This window comes from Bos mutus, chromosome 1 (assembly GCF_027580195.1).
Source record: "Bos mutus isolate GX-2022 chromosome 1, NWIPB_WYAK_1.1, whole genome shotgun sequence".
Lineage (NCBI taxonomy): Eukaryota > Metazoa > Chordata > Mammalia > Artiodactyla > Bovidae > Bos > Bos mutus.
The window spans coordinates 116,356,121-116,374,510 of NC_091617.1; the positions used below are offsets into that span (position 1 = coordinate 116,356,121).

The 18,390-nt window shown below is 42.1% G+C and overlaps 1 protein-coding gene across 1 annotated transcript in view; it reads left to right on the top strand.

Annotated features, from left to right (window-relative positions):
* ERICH6 (glutamate rich 6) overlaps nt 1-6,957 on the top strand; it is a 45,516-nt gene extending 38,559 nt beyond the window's left edge. Inside the window, exon 14 of the mRNA XM_005904800.3 lies at nt 6,694-6,957. Within this exon, the coding sequence (XP_005904862.3) occupies nt 6,694-6,957 (264 nt within the window). The remainder of the gene's footprint in view (nt 1-6,693) is intronic.
* Nucleotides 6,958-18,390: the final 11,433 nt, after the last annotated feature.

The following is an 18,390-nucleotide window of genomic DNA, read 5'->3' on the forward strand; positions in this document are numbered from 1 at the left end:
TCTGATAGACAGAGTGCCTGAAGAATTATGGACGGAGGTTTGTGACATTGCACAGGAGGCAGTGATCAAGACCATCCCCAAGAAAAAGAAATGCAAAAAGGCAAAATGGTTGTCTGAGGAGGCCTTACAAATAGCTGAGAAAAGAAGAGAAGTGAAAGGCAAAGGAGCAAAGGAAAGATATACCCATTTGAATGCAGAGTTCCAAAGAATAGCAAGGAGTAATAAGAAAGCCTTCCTCAGTAATCAATGCAAAGAAATAGAGGAAAACAATAGAATGGGAAAGACTAGAGATCTCTTCAAGAAAATTAGAGATAAAAAGGGAACATTTCATGCAAAGATGGGCTCAATAAAGGACAGAGATGGTAGGGACCTAACAGAAGCAGAAGATATTAAGAAGAGGTGGCAAGAATGCACAGAACTATACAAAAAAGATCTTCATAGCCCAGATAACCAGGATGGTGTGATCATGCACCTTGAGCCAGACATCCTGGAATGCAAAGTCAAGTGGGCCTTAGGAAGCATCACTATGAACAAAGCTAGTGGAGGTGTGATGGAATTCCAGTTGAGCTATTTCAAATCTTAAAAGATGATGCTGTGAAAGTGCCGCACTCAGTATGCCAGCAAATTTGGAAAACAGCAGTGGCCACAGAACTGGAAAAGGTCAGTTTTCATTCCAATCCCAAAGAAGGGCAATGCCAAAGAATGTTCAAACTACTGCACAATTGCACTCATCTCACATGCTAGCAAAGTGTGAAGTTGCTCAGTCGTGTCCGACTCTGCGACACCATGGATGTAGCCCACCAGGCTCCTCCGTCCATGGGATTTTCCAGGCAAGAGTACTGGAGTGGGTTGCCATTTCCTTCTCCAGGGGGTCTTCCTGACCCAGGGTCAATCAAGTCATTGCAGGCAGACTCTTTACCATCTGAGCCATACAACTCAACACATGCTAGCAAAGTAATGCTCAAAATTCTCCAAGCCAGGCTTCAACAGTACGTGAACCGTGACTTCCAGATATTCAAGCTGGATTTTAGACAAGGCAGAGGAACCAGAGATCAAATTGCCAACATCCATTGGATCATCGAAAAAGTAAGAGAGTTCCAGAAAAACATTTACTTCTGCTTTATTGACTGTGGCCAAAGCCTTTGACTGTGTAGATCACAACAAACTGTGGAAAATTCTTAATGAGATGGGAATACCAGACCAGTTTACCTGCCTCCTAAGAAATCTGTATGCAGGTCAAGAAGCAACAGTTAGAACTGGACATGGAACAACAGACTGGTTCTGAATCAGGAAAGAAGTACGTCAAGGCTGTATATTGTCACCCTGCTTATTTAACTTATATGCAGAGTACATTATGTGAAATGCTGGGCTGGATGAAGTACAAGCTGGAATTAAGATTGCCAGGAGAAATATCAATAACCTCAGACACACAGATGACACCACCCTTATGGCAGAAAGTGGAGAAGAACTAAAGAGCCTCTTGATGAAAGTGAAAGAGGAGAGTGAAAAACTTGGCTTAAAACTCAACATTCAGAAAACTAAGATGGCATCTGGTCCCATCACTTCATGACAAATAGATGGGAAAACAATGGAAACAGTGAAAGACTTTATTTTGGGGGGCTCCAAAATCACTGAAGATGGTGACTGCAGTCATGAAATTAAAAGACACTTGCTCCTTGGAAGAAAAGCTATGACCAACTTAGCGTATTAGAAAGCAGAGACATTACTTTGCTGACAAAGGTCCATCTTGCCAAAGCTATGGTTTTTCCAGTAGTCATGTATGGATGTGAGAACTGGACCATAAAGAAGGGTGAGCACTGAAGAACTGATGCTTTCAAACTGGGTTGCTGGAGAAGACTCTTGAGAGTCCCTTGGGGTGCAATGAGATCAAACCAGTCAACCCTAAAGGAAGTCAACCCTTAATATTCATTGGAAGGACTGATGTTGAAGCTGAAACGCCAATATTTTGGCCACCTGATGCGAAGAGCCAACTCATAGGAAAAGACCCTGATGCTGGGAAAGATTGAGGGCAAGAGGAGAAGGAGGTGACAGAGGATGAGATGGTTGGATGGCATCACTCACTTGATGGACATGAGTTTGAGCAAGCTCCAGGAGTTGGTGAAGGACAGGGAAGCCTGGTGTGCTGTAGTCCATGGGGTCACAAAGTCGGACACGACCGAGTGACTATATATAGAACATACATAATATGTGACTTTGAATAAGTATCCTAAACTCTGAGGACCTTGTTTCATCAATCATTCAAGGAAGAGATGGCTCCAAACTTCAAAGACATCTTCAGTTTCTAAAACATCTATACATTTAAGCAAGTGGAAATATGACTTCAGGATTCCCCATAGGCAGGGATATTTTATAAGCACCAAACAAAAGGAAGACTTCAGATTCAGTCAACAGAGAGCGAGGGTCCACGCTGTGCTAAGCAATATTCAAGCGGCTTCCAGTTGATCTAGCTACTGCAGTCAGCTGGCAAGTCCAAACAAGTTTCTTCCTTGGTTAGAAATCTACAATATAGCCTCTTTTTGGTTCAATACATTCATGGTAAATGCATCCGTACCAAAAATGTCAAAAATGCTCTGTCTCTTTCTCCTCGCCTCTCTTCTTCGAAATGAGTTTTGAAAAAGAGTTGGTGCAAAAGAATCTGATGTTAAAAACGTTTGCTTTTCTCATCATCCTCATAATTACCCTTTCAGTTTTTTAAAATTGCAAAAGTGACATGTGAATACACTGTTATATTTGAAGATTCGAATAATATAGACATAAAAGAGTTAAAAACGATATTCTTCCCTTCCATCCTTTCTTCTATTCTAATCCTCTTCCCAAAGGTAATCACATTGAAAATTTGGTGTGTATTTCTCTTTTCTATATATTTATAAATTATTCATATACATATTTTTAAAATAAAAATTGCATCTGACTACACTGATTGTCGGAGATGGCAATGGCAACCCACTCCAGTACTCTGACCTGGAAAATCCCATGGATGGAGAGGCCTGGTAGGCTGCAGTCCTTGGGGTTGCTAAGAGTCAGGCACGACTAAGCGACTTCACTTTCACTTTTCACTTTCATGATTGGAGAAGGAAATGGCAACCCACTCCAGTGTTCTTGCCTGGAGAATCCCAGGGACGGGGGAGGCTGGTGGGCTGCCGTCTATGGGGTCGCACAGAGTCGGACACGACTGAAGCGACTTAGCAGCAGCAGCAGCAGCAGCACACTGATTGTACTATTAGACTTGTTCTATTTGTTTTTGTTTTCCACAAGTTAAATGGAATATCTTTCATGTCTACATATCCAAGTAAATTTGTCTATTCGGTTGTTGCATAGCATTACACGTTTACTGTGGTTACCATATGCTAAATCTAATGCCCTCTCAGTGGCAATGGGCACACATAGTTTCTCACCCCCTCCCCCCAGAAGCATTTCCTCTCTTGCTTCCAGGAGTTACTCTGCTTTGATTTTACTTCGACCTCAGGGGCTACTCCTCATTTTTCTTTGCCTATTTTCTTCATCTCCCCTCTTTTAAATACTGAAAGGCTCCAGGGCCTGTCATTGGGCTCACCTCTTCTCTCTCTGTACTAACTCCCTAGGTGATCTCATTAGGTTTCTGTCCTGAAATGCCATCTGCTTGCTGATAACCCCTCCTTTGATCTCCAGGTGGATCTCCCAGGAACTTTAAACTTGCATATCTCTGATTCCAACCCTGCATCTCCATCTGGCATCTAAAGGGTATTAAGAACTTCACAGAGTAAAATGACATTGGAAGGCATATTCTGCCTTTGGTCTTCTCCATCTCAGGAAATGGCAACACCTTTCTTTCAGTTGCTCAGACCCAAAACTTTGGGGTTGGTCCTCTCTTCTCTGTTTCACAACCCCACGTCTTTCATCTGCAAGTCCTCTAAACGCCACCACCAACTTGTCACCAGATTCCAACACTGCTTGCATCCTTCATTACTGTCACCCCGTCTGCCTCATGTATCTACTTAATCCATCTTGTTTAAATTATTACAACAGCCTCCTCCCGAGTGTCCCAGCTTCCACTCTTCCCAAAGTCAATTCTATCATGATAGTAAGAGTGATATTTTGAAAGCGTAGTTGATATTTATAGGGCATTCCATCCAAAAGCAGCAGAATACATGTTCTTCAGAAGTACACATGGAACATTCTCCAGGATTGACCACATGCTGGGCCACAAAGTCAGCCTCGGTAAATTTAAGAAAATTGAAATCATATCAAACATCTTTTCCAATCACGAAGCCATAAGATTAGAAATAAACCACAAGAAAAAAACTGTAAAGAACACAAACACATGGAAGCTAAACAATCTGCTACTAAACAACCATTGGATCACTGAAGAAATCAGAGGAAATCAAAAAATACCTAGCGACTAATGAAAATGGTCTAACTGTGACTTCTAACGTTACTCAGAGTAAAAGCCAAGATCCTATAAAACACCTACAATACTATACATGATCTGGACTTCCTTTTTTAATATTTCTCTGTGGTCCTCTTTTCCTACCCACTTTGCTCTAGCCACCATGGCCTTTTTGCTGTTGTGGACAATGCCATGCACATCACTGCTGCAGGGCTTTTGCACTTGCTGTTCCCTCAACCTAAAATGCCCCATACCCCACTTAGCACTTCCCTCAGGTTCTGCTCTCAGAGTCCTTTCCTGACCACCCTGTGTAAACTCCCAGCACCCCACCCCACCCCTACCATGGGACTCATATAGTGCTCTTGTTTTCTTTCACTTCTATATAGTCTATGAGTTCTATTTTGATTTCTTCAACTCAGTAATTACTGAACTTTCAAATAAGGTTTTTTAAATTTGCTACCTTTTCTCATTAACTTCTAAATGGTCAAGGAATATGGCTTACATTTGTTCTTGCTGTTTAGAATGCAGGGATATTTTCTTTGTAGTTGATGACATAATTTGTGACTGTTCCATGTATATTTGACCCCCCAAATGGTTGCATGTTTATTGGCACAAAGTGTATAATGTATGTTTAATTGTTCTCTTCATACTTCTCTCTATATCCTTTTCTTCTTATATTGTTGGTTTACTTCTGAGAGATGTATGAAAATATCCCAGTAGAACTGTGAATTTGTCTGTTTTTTCCTGTAATTTCTATCATGCTTTGCTTTGTCTGTCTTGAAGTTCTGTGGTTAGGAAATTCAAGGCGTTGTCTTCATGGTGAGTTACACCTTTCACCCCTGGGTCAGCCCACCTATTGGCCCTTCAGCTTTGTGTCCATTGTGTGACTCAGAGTATCACTGAGGGTTTTTGTTTCTATTTTGACAAAAAAATTTAACATCATCAATATGTTTCCCTCTTAACGCTCTTTGCCTGAAATGCCATCCTGATATTCACTTGCCTTTGAGCTCAGAATATGTGTGCTCTGGACCAGTGCATTCATCTGATCATTGGTCTCTCAGTGGTCCCAGCTGCTTCTCAATTTTCAGGAATTCCTTAAGATTATTCCTGCTGATGAAAATCTTTCCTATTTCCTATTGATTTACTCTCTGAAAATGTTTCCTGTTTTATGGGATTTGGGATTGAAGAAAACTAAAAATGGTGATTCACCCTTCATTTCTCAGCTATCTTAACCTCCTTCCCCCATCCCTCTTTCCTTTCTCCCTCCCTTCCTTCCAATGTGGGGAGGGGTGAAAATGCAGAATACTGTGATCTCACATCTCTGGCAGGTGAATAAGTGGCCACTCTGCCTGCAGGAGGTAGCAGATGGGCTTGCTTTAGCCCACCCCACTGAGGCTACATGCCCCTCCTGGGCTGGTCCTAAAGCTCAGCCTTGGAAACATTCCAAGCAAGGCTGGGGACCTTTGACCTTCCTGCAGCTCGAGGAGACAGCATCAGCCTGGGTCACCCAAGGCTGAGAGGACATGGGCAGCACAGAGGGCAAGGAAGGGTCTTGGGGATGTTCATGTGCAGCAGCTCCTGGAGGTGGGGGCGCATTTGGGAGAAGAAAAGGAGTGTCAGTCATCCCGGGGCCTTCTGGAAAGCCCAGCTCAGGTGCTCCCCACCACCTTCCCAGCCTCCAAACCAGTACTCACTCCACACTGGGTGTGTCCCAGGGACAGGATAACTATAGCATTTCTGTGCTCCCCTCAATAGATGCTGGTGAAATAGTATATGCTGTTATAATGACTTGAATGCGTAGTAAGCATTTGAAAGAAAATACGCAAATTCTGTTTGGTCTGGTCTGCTCTAGTCTCTCAAATCTCCAGAGATCATTCCTGTTCAGATCAGAATTAATACCACTGCCCCTATTTATAGATAACAATGGCACCCCACTCCAGTACTCTTGCCTGGAGAATCCCATGGACGAAGGAGCCTGGTGGGCTGCAGTCCATGGGGTCGCCAAGAGTCGGACACAACTGAGCGACTTCACTTTCACTTTTCACTTTCATGCATTGGAGAAGGAAGTGGCAACCCACTCTAGTGTTCTTGCCTGGAGAATCACAGGGACGGGGGAGCCTGGTGGGCTGCCTATGGGGTCACACAGAGTTGGACACGACTGAAGTGACGTAGCAGCAGCAGCAGACTCACAGGAGACTCCAGCCCCTAACTAGTGTTGCCTCTTGCCTCCTCCCACCTCCTGCTTCTGCAGTCACTATTTCCACACGGAACCCTGAGCTTCCTTTCTCTTTCTCTTTGCTGAAAAGCTGCTAAATGCTAAGGAGATTCCAGCGCTCCGATACCTGAACGGGGATGACCTTCTTCTGCTGGCCAGTTTAATAAAGATCCGTCGCCTGTTTCATAAACTGGAAGGATGTGTGAATTTCCCCTCCAGCCAGGTTTGGGAAAAATTAAAGCAACCTTCCTACCTTTCTTCACTTTCTCTAAAACTAATTGCCCTTTGTCACAATTCTGGTATGAAGCAAGACATAATAACAACAATAGCAGCTATGATAAATGAAAACATTTAACAAATGATGATGGTGCTTTCATTTGTTCTGCTGTGTTTTTCTGGGAGGCAGTGTGGGAGATCTCAAGAAAAGTGTATACAATGACTAGGAAATACCAAGAAATGGGCTTTATTACAAATTTGGAGCACATCCTGAGTCATCCCTGGTTTGCACTCTTGGTCAGAAAACTAAACCACTGACTTTGGGGACAACAGAGAATAAGTAAGTCAGCCAAAGGCCTTATTTTTCAGTCAGAGTTCCATCAGGAAAACAGAAAGCAGGGAGGGAGCAGGTGCTTTCACAACCTCCGGAAAAGCTGGGAAAGTGAAGGTCAAGGAACAGCTCTGCTATTTGGGAAAATGAGGGAATCTCAGGAAGCCGTCTACAGGGTCACACAGAGTCGGACACGACTGACGTGACTTAGCAGCAGCAGCAGCAGGAAGTCACAAAGCCAACAGCACCAAGGGAGAGAGTGGCAGGAGCTACTCACACTCCAATGCAGGAATGGCAAACAACTGCCATCCTGCAAAGGCCACCCTCCTGCCAGAAGTGAGCAACGGCCGCTGCTCCTCTTCCACCTCCCACACCTCAGGCAGGTGCATCTCCCTGGGGAACCATAGTGGGATCCCACTGGCAAAGGATTATGGGACCACGTGTCTTTCCCCTTCTGAGGGGAGGGAGGAGGGATTTGCTGGATCCACAGGGATAGCACAGCACAGCACAGCAGCCTCTGCTCAGTGATAAAATTACTTAAGAGCAGAAAGCAGAGGTGAGAGTCTTTAGGTGGAGAGCCCTAAAGACTGGAATGCCCAGCCTGCCCTCTCCTGAACTTCCTGACTTCTCAGTTCTCTATTCTTGGGAGAGGGAGGAATCTCGTAGGAGGGGCCATTCCTTACAGTGATAACAGATTTGGTGTTTAAGTGTGTGTAGCAAGAGGAGAAGGCAATGGCACCCCACTCCAGTACTCTTGCCTAGAAAATCCCACGGACAGAGGAGCCTGGTAGGCTGCAGTCCATGGGGTCGCCAAGAGTCGGACACAACTGAGCGACTTCACTTTCACTTTTCACTTTCATGCATTGGAGAAGGAAATGGCAACCCACTCCAGTGTTCTTGCCTGGAGAATCCCAGGGACGGGGGAGCCTGGTGGGCTGCCGTCTCTGGGGTCGCACAGAGTTGGACACGACTGAAGCGACTTAGCAGCAGCAGCAAGAGGAAGTAAATCTAGCTGCTAGTTATTCATCAGTGTTAGGACTAAATCATATTGCTTTCCTACTAAGAGGCTGCTGAGGAAGCATGGGGAAGGGCTGAAGGGCACAGGAGTGGAAGGATGAGGTGTCCCAGGGAGGGCTGAGTGCTGGGCCGCAGGAAGTGGGTGAGCTACTGGGAGACTGAGGGTTGGCTTTGGTATTAATCCATTCACCATCTTTTTTTTTTTTTTTTTTTAACAAACTTATGTTACCAAAGGTGAAGGCAGGGTGGGGGAGGGATGAATTAGGAGTTTGGGATTAGCAGATACAAAGTATTACATATAAAACAGATGAACAAGGTCTCATTGTATAGTATAGAGAACTATTCAATATCCTGTAATAAACCATAATGGAAAAGAATATGAAAAAGAAAACATATGTGTATAACCAAACGACTTTACTATACCCCATTAACTAACACAACATTGTAAATTAACTTCTATAAAAAAATTTTTTTAAGGCAGTTGTTATTTAAGGGTTTCAGTTGTTAAAAACAACAGTGATAAATTTTACTTTGGATATCTGCATCCCAAAGTATATTGAGATATGCCATAGACTTTATTTATCAATGCCTGTTTTTTCACATGGCTGTTTAAAGTAAACTTGGTGGGTTTTTTAAAATAATCTACTCTGTTAATTCATAGGGTATTTTTTTTTCTCATTTTTCACAATAAAAACCTCTTCAAAAAAATTAAACTTTTCTAGGAAACCATAAACAAAATGACAACCTACTAACTGGGAGAAAATATTTGCTAACAATGCAACTAACAAGAGCTTAATTTCCAAAATATACAAACAGCTCATACAACTCAATATCAAAAAACAAACCACCCAATTTTAAAAAAATGGGCAGAAAACCTAAATAGACATTTCACCAAAGAAGATATACAGATGGCCGACAAACACATGAAAAGATTCTCAACATCACTAATTATTAGAGAAATGCAAATTGAGACTACAATGAGGTGTCACCCCACTCCAGTCACAAATAATAAATGCTGGAGAGAGTGTGGAGAAAAGGGAACCATCTTATACTGTTGGTGGGAATGTAAATTGGTGCAGCCACTTCATGCTGGAGAACAGCATGGAGATTCTTTAAAAAAATAAACACAAAACTAAAAATAGAGGTACCATATGATCTAGCAGTCCCACTCCTGGGCATATATCTGGAAAAGATGAAAACTCTAATTCAAAAAGTTCATACACCCCAATGTTCACAGCAGCACTATTTGCAATAGCCAAGACAAGGAAGCAACCTAGAAGATACGGTACATATATACAATGGAATATTACTCAGCCACAAAAAGGAATGAAATAAATGCCATTTGCAGCAAGCAACGTGGATGGACCTAGAGATTATCATACTAAGTGAAGCAAATCAGAGAAAGACACATATCATACGATATCACTTATATGTGGAATCTAAAAAAATAGTACAAATCAACTTATTTTCAAACCAGAAACAAACTCACAGACATAAACAAATTTATGATTACCAAAGGAGAAGGGGAAGTAGGGGAAAATCAGGAGTATAGAATTAACAGATACACATTGCCATATATAAAATAGCTAAACAAGGATTTATTGACTTCCTTGGTAGCTCAGATGGTAAAGCATCTGCCTACAATGTGGGAGACCCAGGTTCGATCCTTGGGTTGGGAAGATCCTCTGGAGAAGAAAATGGCAACCCACTCCAGTACTCTCGCCTGGAAAATCCCATGGACAGAGGAGCGTGGTAGGCTACAGTCCATAGGGTTGCAAAGAGTCGGACATGACTGAGTGACTTCACTTTCACTTTCTTTCACTTTTACAAAGAACTATAGTCAATATCTTGTAATAACCTGTAATGGAAAATAATTTTTAAAAAGAATATACATAAATGCATAGATTATATATAACCAAATCACTTTGTATCTGAAAATAATAAAATATTACAAATCAATTACAGTTTGACATAAGAAAAAAATTAAACTCTTCTAGCCATAAAGTTGTCATATGGTAATGCTGCATAAATTGAGAGAGAAGAAAACACTCTAAGTCTGTAGGTCTGCCCATTTGTAAATTTCAAAGGAATTATTAATATACTTAAAGCTTACAGTAGTACTACAAATCCTTGTATTCTTTTATTCCTGATCTCAGGATTATCATTTTATTTTGCTTATGCATATTTTAAATTTTATGTGTACAATTTTGAACAGATAAAATTATCATCTTTGAGAAGATACACATATGCACATCAGTGTAACAGATGAGGAAAGAAATGAAAACTTTTGGACTTCCCTGGCAGTGCAGTGGATAAGAATCTGTCTGCCAGTGCAGGGGACACGAGTTCTATCCCACGTGCCCAGAAGTAACTAAACCCATGTGCCACAACTACTGAGCCTGTGCTCTAGAGCCAGAGACCCACAACTGCTGAAGCTCCAGCATGCTAGAACCTGTGCTCTGCAACAGGGGAAGCTACCACAGTGAGAAGCGGATGTACCATAACTCCTGCTCACAGCAGCTAGAGAAAGCCGGCCTGCAACAGCGAAGACCTAGCCCAGCCAAAAGTAAATAATAAAATAAATAAAAATTATTTTTTAAAAAAAAGAAGAAATGAAAACTTTTTGCTTCAGGTAAAGCTGGCAGCAACGTCAGCAAAGCCCTAGGGGACTGAAACATAAGAGACATGTCCAGTGTATTGGCATCTATGCAGCTCTAATAGTGAGTGAGCAGTATGTTCCAGAGTGCATTTCCTTGCTAGGTTTTCCTGCTAATCAAAGTCATACCAGGGAATTTCATAGCAGTCCAGTGGTTGGGAATCTGCACTTTCACTGTGGAGAGCGTGGATTCCGTACATCAGAAAACTTAAGATTCCATACGCCACAAGGGGCGGGCAAAAAAAACAAAAAGTCATATCAACTCACTGTAGAAATGATGCAAGATTACAGAAAAAAAAATATAGCTGACCCCTGAACAGCTGGACTAAGGGGCACCAACACTCCACATACTGGGGAAAAAAAAAAAAAAAAGGAGAGAGGGAGAGTATTATTTTTAGTCACCCCTCCCTACCTTCTGGAGAAGGCAATGGCAGCCCACTCCAGTACTCTTGCCTAGAAAATCCCATGGATGGAGGAGCCTGGTAGGCTGCAGTCCATGGGATCACTAAGAGTCGGACACGACTGGGTGATTTACTTTCACTTTTCACTTTCATGCATTGGAGAAGGAAATGGCAACCCACTCCAGGGTTCTTGCCTGGAGAATCCCAGGGACGGCGGAGCCTGGTGGGCTGCTGTCTATGGGGTCGCACAGAGTCAGACACGACTGAAGTGACTTAGCAGTAGCAGCCCTACCTTCAGTTTCTCTGCATCCAGCATGCCTCAGGAGCCACAGTTCCTCTAGATCAGCAGTTCTGCATCTGTGGATTTGACACACTTGAGAACAGAGGAGTTTGTGGTGGTACTACTGAAAAAATTCCCCGCACAAGTGGACCTGAGTAGTTCGAACACCTGTTGTTCAAGGGTCAACCGTATAAAGATTTTATGTGTTTTATTGACATATATTTGCCCTGCAATACTATGTTAGTTCCAGGAGCACAGCGTAGTGATTGGATGTTTCTGTACATTACAAAGTGATTACCACTAAAGCCTAAAGATTTTGAAAGCAGTCTCACTAGATGGAGATATCCATCTCTAATGTTGTGCTTTCTTTCCAGTCCTTTTCCTGTATTTGTGTATGGGTGTGTTTTTGGAAAACGAAAACAGAAGCCTCTCAAACAAGGGAATTTAGTCATTCCCAATAAGAATTTTGAAAGAGGAAGAAAACTGGATTTCTACTCCCCAAGAAAAGCTGTAGAAAGTTAAACTCTATTAAATAGAGAGCCACAAAATAAGTCAAAAAACTAAATGCACACTATTTCTTAGTGAACTGGAAACAAATATCTCATGAAACTTTAGTATTTCCATTTTCACTGGTAAATGTACTACCACTTTATGAAAAATGCTGCTACTGCTACTACTGCTAAGTCGCTTCAGTCATGTCTGACTCTGTGCGACCCCATAGAGGGCAGCCCACCTGGCTTCCCGTCCCTGGGGTTCTCCAGGCAAGAACACTGGAATGGGTTGCCATTTCCTTCTCCAATGCAGGAAAGTGAAAAGTAAAAGTGAAGTCGCTCAGTCGTGTCCGACTCTTAGTGACCCCATGGACTGCAGCCCACCAGGCTTCTCCATCCATGGGATTTTCCAGGCAAGAGTACTGGAGTAGGGTGCCATTGCCTTCGTGAATGAATAAAGCAAAAGCTTTCAGAGTTTAACTTGTTTCAATAGATGTATCTAAATAAAATTGGTAAAATTTTGGATGCCAATGTTACATTTTGAGGAAGCAAATATTATACTTTAATGATGCTATGCTATGCTAAGTCACTTCAGTCGTGTCCGACTCTGTGTGACCCCATAGAGGGCAGCCCACCAGGCTTCCCCGTCCCTGGGATTCTCCAGGCAAGAACACTGGAGTGGGTTGCCATTTCCTTCTCCAATACATGAAAGTGAAAAGAGAAAGTGAAGTCGCTCAGTCATGTCCAACTCTTAGCAACCCCAAGGACTGCAGCCTACCAGGCTCCTCCGTCCATGGGATTTTCCAGGCAAGAATACTGGAGTGGGGTGCCATTGCCTTCTCCGACTTTAATGATAATTTTTTATAAACATAGAAACCGCACAGTCCTTTTTTAAAGCTATGTTAGAAAATACCGAAAGGGTAATTAAGACTTTACTTAATGCAAGTAATTTATCAGGATCATTCTCTCATTTTCCTGTGAGACAACAAAGATCATGTATGTATATTTTGTTTATACTCTACCTTATTCCAGAAACAATATAAGAAATATTTTCAGAATATAGTCAATATAGAAAAACAATTTTTAAATAGGTGAATATAATTCAGGTAATAAGAAAATAGTATGAGGAGTAAAGTTATTTCCAAAATGCATCCCTTTGGGACTTCCTTGATGGTCCAGTGGCTAAGACTCTGTGCTCCCAATGCAGGGGGCCCAGGTTCAATCCCTAATCAGGGAACTAGATCCCATATGCTGCAACTAAGACACAGGACAGCCAAATACATAAATACATAATAATTTATTTTAAATGCATCTCTTTGACAAAGCCTAAGTTAAAGGCTGGCCCAAGACTTTGTTAAAGTTGGCTCAAGACAACCTATAATGCAAAGATAGCCAGTGAGCTAGTGCTGCTGCTGCTGCTGCTAAGTCGCGTCAGTCGTGTCCAGCTCTTCGAAACCCCATGGACTGTAGCCCACCAGGCTCCTCCGTCCATGGGATTTTCCAGGCAATGAGCTAGTGGGAACTCCTCAAATTATATGCTTCCTTGGAGGGAGTGTCTGTGTCAGTTTTTCCCCCATGACACACAGTAAAATCCAAGAATTAGGAAAACCTTGATTTGAGCCAAACTGGGAAATCAAACTCAGGTGATAAAAAGACTTACTTGTGTCCACAGCTAGGAAGAGAATCACGTACATTTCTCTGTCACACCTGTAGTGACCCAGCATTGACCAATGCATACAGGAGTCAGTCCTGTGGGGGGCGGGGGGATGACTCTACTATCTGCATCCACTTTTTACATCCTTGTCTTGGAAGATGAAAATGACTATGTAACATCCATCCAGACTCCTCAGAGATGATGCCCCATTGAGTCATTTTCCAAATAACACAGGCTTTTTGTGGGGAAACTAGTAAGCAAAGTGACAACACACTAGGGGAAAAAATCAGCCTCTTTCTCTCTTGTTTATGTGAAAACATATTTACACCTGATGAATGAATAAAGTCTCTACCTGGGATGGACATGGCCAGGGAGCAAAATTCTGGGTGTCTCTTCACTGCTCTATTTGTGCTTAATGGTGGAGTTTGAGAATACACTAAAATTGACTCTGCCCCAAGTGTAGTTCAATCTACCAGTCTGTGGAAAATCTGGTTTTCTCAAGAGTGAATAGCCACTGATTACAAATTTCTACCAGAAACATCTGGAACACACACTGTCTCTCTTCAGATTCAATGTGCTAATAAACCAGGTTTTCATTCCAGATCTAGAGGTTATACCATGCATTCATTTCTTCACCTGTTTAATAAGCATTTATTACATGCCTACTTTGTGACATCCACTAGTGATACAAAGCTAAAAATCACATTTCTCTATCCTCAGGGGAAAAGAGACCAGGACAAAACAATGAGTAAGTGCAGAGGTAGAATTATAGGGAGCACCGAAAACAGATCACCTGTCCCAGCCCAGGAACTAAATGTCATGTAGGGTTGAAGAGGGAGGCACAAAGGTGAGCGGGTCAGCTGACCAGTCTCAGAATAATCACAGAATTTCCCCCGCCTAAGGCAACTAGTAATCCTTAAGTAGGGTGACTGCAGAAATCACAGGTAATTCAAATGATGCCCATAGAGTCACTGTGTCCAGAAGATGAGTAAGTGAAATGTGCTCAGCGGCCTTTGAGGTATTTTCCACCCCATCAGGTTGGCAGGAAACGGCCAGAGATGACTTGAGCAAACCCTACCCTTGACCAAGCACTTACAGAAGCCACAATGATTTGCGGAAACATGCAGAGATGGGTGGAGGGTCACAGGTTTTACTCCAGGCATTGAGGGTAGAGGGGCTTCAATCCAAAGAGAAAAGTAGTCTGTAAGCTGGAAAAGGGCTCTCACCAAAGTGTGACCGTGCAGGAACCCTGATCTCACATTTCCAGTCTCCAGAGCTGTGAGAAATAAAATTGTGTTTGTAAGCTATCCAGTCTGTGGCACTTAGTTAAGCAACCTGAACTGACATATTCTATATAATGGAATTCCATACAGCAGTGAAATGAATGAACTAGACCTACCTAAATCAGTATGAACAACCCTCAAAAACTCTTCACTTTGAATGAAAAGATCAAGAGGGCAGATGGATATGTTTGCTGCTGCTGCTGCTAAGTCGCTTCAGTCGTGTCGGACTCTGTGCGACCCCAGAGATGGCAGCCCACTAAGCTCCCCCGTCCCTGGGATTCTCCAGGCAAGAACACTGGAGTGGGTTGCCATTTCCTTCTTCAATGCAGGAAAGTGAAAAGTGAAAGTGAAGACGCTCAGTTGTGTCCGACTCTTAGCGACCCCATGGACTGCAGCCTACCAGGCTTCTCTGTCCATGGGATTTTCCAGGCAAGAGTACTGGAGTGGGGTGCCATTGCCTTCTCCATGGATATGTTTAGTATTGTTCTATTTATATAAAGTTTTAAAGCATGCAAAAGCAACCATTTATATCATTTAGCTAGACATATCCATGCAGGTAAAGTATAAAGAAAGGCATGGGAATTACAGATGTCAAATTTCAGGCTGGTGCTTGCCACTGGAGGTTTATGTATGGGGAGAGGACTGCAGGGCCTTTAACTATTGCTTAAGCAAGGCGGTAAGTTTATGGACCCTCGTTAATTATTCTTTATGTTTTTAATATCTGAAATTGTTCTAAAAAAAAAAAAAGACTAGCCAGAAGCAGGCAAACAAACATAGAAAAGACAGTTGAAGCAGTTATTGGGGAGAAACAACAATTTTATGAGTCAGCAAAAGCTTTAACTGAATTCTTGAAAGTAGAGTGGGGAACCAGGCTGGAACCTAGAAATTTCTTTTCTCCTTAAGGAACAAGTGATATTCCTTTAATACACACTGTATTCTTGTTTTGTAACTCTGCTGCTGCTGCTGCTAAGTCGCTTCAGTCGTGTCCAACTCTGTGCAACCCCATAGATGGCAGCCCACCAGGCTCCACCATCCCTGGGATTCTCCAGGCAAGAACACTGGAGTGGGTTGCCATTTCCTTCTCCAATGCATGAAAGTGAAAAGCGAAAGTGAAGTCGCTCAGTTGTGTCCGACTCTTGGCGACCCCATGGACTGCAGCCTACCAGGCTCCTGGATTTTCCAGGCAAGAGTACCCTTACATAATTCTAGAGACCAGATTCAGAGCTCAACATGAACAGCGTAGATGTTCTCTACCCAAGTTCATTCAATTCATGGATCATCTGTACAAAACGTTAAACAGAAACCTCAGTGGAATAAAACTGGGAGACCAGAAGGGGCAGCTCTCACGTCCTACAAGGTAGCGGAGCCCAACTAGAAGATTTGTTTCCTGGCAAAGACCCACTGAAAAGCCATGGACTCTTTTATTTCCTATACCCTCCCAGGATTCTTTCCCCATCTGTAAAACAGTTCTCTTTACCTTTTATTGGGTGGAAACCTGCACATGGCCCAACATGGCTGCAGACTCTATAATTCTTTGCTGTGATCCAAAATAAACCATTTTAGTTAGAGAAATATCTGGCAGTCCAGATCAACATCTAGAATGCACACAGGTAATATTTATCTTAAAAAGATGTGCAAATATTTTCCTAATATCCATCCACTACCTGGGTTCTTTTCCCAATGCCAAAATCAGGGAGGAATACTCCACACTTCTACACACTTCCAAGCTTTGACAATACAAACACTGTAGGATTTAACAGAGGCAGGAAAACATAACCCAGTCCCCAATCCCAGAAAACTGAATGATGTTTTATGAACACTGTGACCAAAAGGTGATATGATGGTTTCCCATTAATTCTATAACAAAGTAAGAGCTAGGAGACAGTACGAAATAATGCTTCTACATACTCCTGTATTGCTTGCAGTTTAAATCTCATATAATCCTGCAAAGTTCCAATGAGAGTAAGACAGGAAGATGGTGACTTCTTATGATGTCACAACTAGTCAGGAAGTTGAGCCCAGGTCTGGAAAGTGAGTCCAGGTCTTCAGATTCCATCCAGTGTTCTTCCCTCTGTTCCTCACCTGAGTGCTCTTCTTTGCTCTTAGAGCCCAGAGGGCAGTATGCTGAAGTGGAAGTCATCCGATAGACCATCCCAGGGATACATCCTAGCTCTCCACCAACTAGCTGTGTGCCTTTGGGCTACTTACCTCCGTCAGCCTCAGTTCTCTCAGATGTAAACTGAAAAAGACAGAATCAACTTGCCATGGCTGCAGTGGCCATTAGAGAGGATAAACGTACAGGGCATAGCCTGGAGTAGGTTGTGCTCAGTTATGGGAACCCTCATCTGTTACAGGAACCTTGCAAAGCTTGTGCAGAGCCCCACATTCCCACAGTCCCTCTGACCAAACCAAAGAATGAACCCACCTTTCTTCTGAGAATTCATAGAAATAGTAATAAAGTTAGGTTAGGTAAATTGGACTAAAAATTGACAGGAAATGAAGGCTGATGTCAGAATGGAATGATTTCATTATTCCTATGAAATAAACTGTATTGATAAGTATTAATGACAGCAAAAGTAACTTGGTACTACACAGACATATTTGTTTCTCCTTTAAGGACACGGAATGGATAGAAAGTGAATATACAAAACACACCCACACAATTTCCCTAAACATACTTTTTTTTTTTTTTGCGGTGTTTGTTAGTTATCAGTCCTAAAACAGGTGAAGGTGTAAAGTATGAATCAATTTCTGCTTCATTAACTATGAAGACAAAGTTTAAAATAAAAATACCTTGTAGCGAGTGGTCCTTGGCCCTCCAGAAGGAAACAGGAATCTAGACCAGTGATTTTCACTTTTCCCTTCTTGAGCCCTTAAAAAAAATTTTTTTAATGCACGGTCTCCCTTCTACATTTTTCAGTTGACATCTATAATGATTCATCATAAGTTTAAGCAGTTGTGAAGGACCTAATTTCCAATATACTATGAATCTTGACATTTTGAAATAAAACATTACTTTCGGAAATGAATCCAACTGAACCTAAAGGCCACAGCAATATGACCTGTCATTTTCCATTAAAAAATATATGAACTCACTCTTAACAACATTCTTTTTTTCCTTTTTGAACTTACACTGTTTTTTAAAAATTTGTTTGATTAGAGGGTAATTGGTTTATATTGTAGTTTTCTGCCATACATCAACATGAATCGACCATAGGTATACGTATGTCCCCTCCCTCTTGAACCTCCCTCCCACCTCCCACCTTGAACTTACACTTTCAGCCCTACTTCTTTCAAAGATGTTTATTGGACTGTGATACATTTTTATGCTTAAAGATCTATTACTGATCATCTCCTCATATTTCTTGACTAGCAAAGTATATATTTACTTTAAAAATGTTTAAACTTAACTTCCTATGATCTTAAGGCTCTAAGTGTTCAAAATAACATTTGACTGAG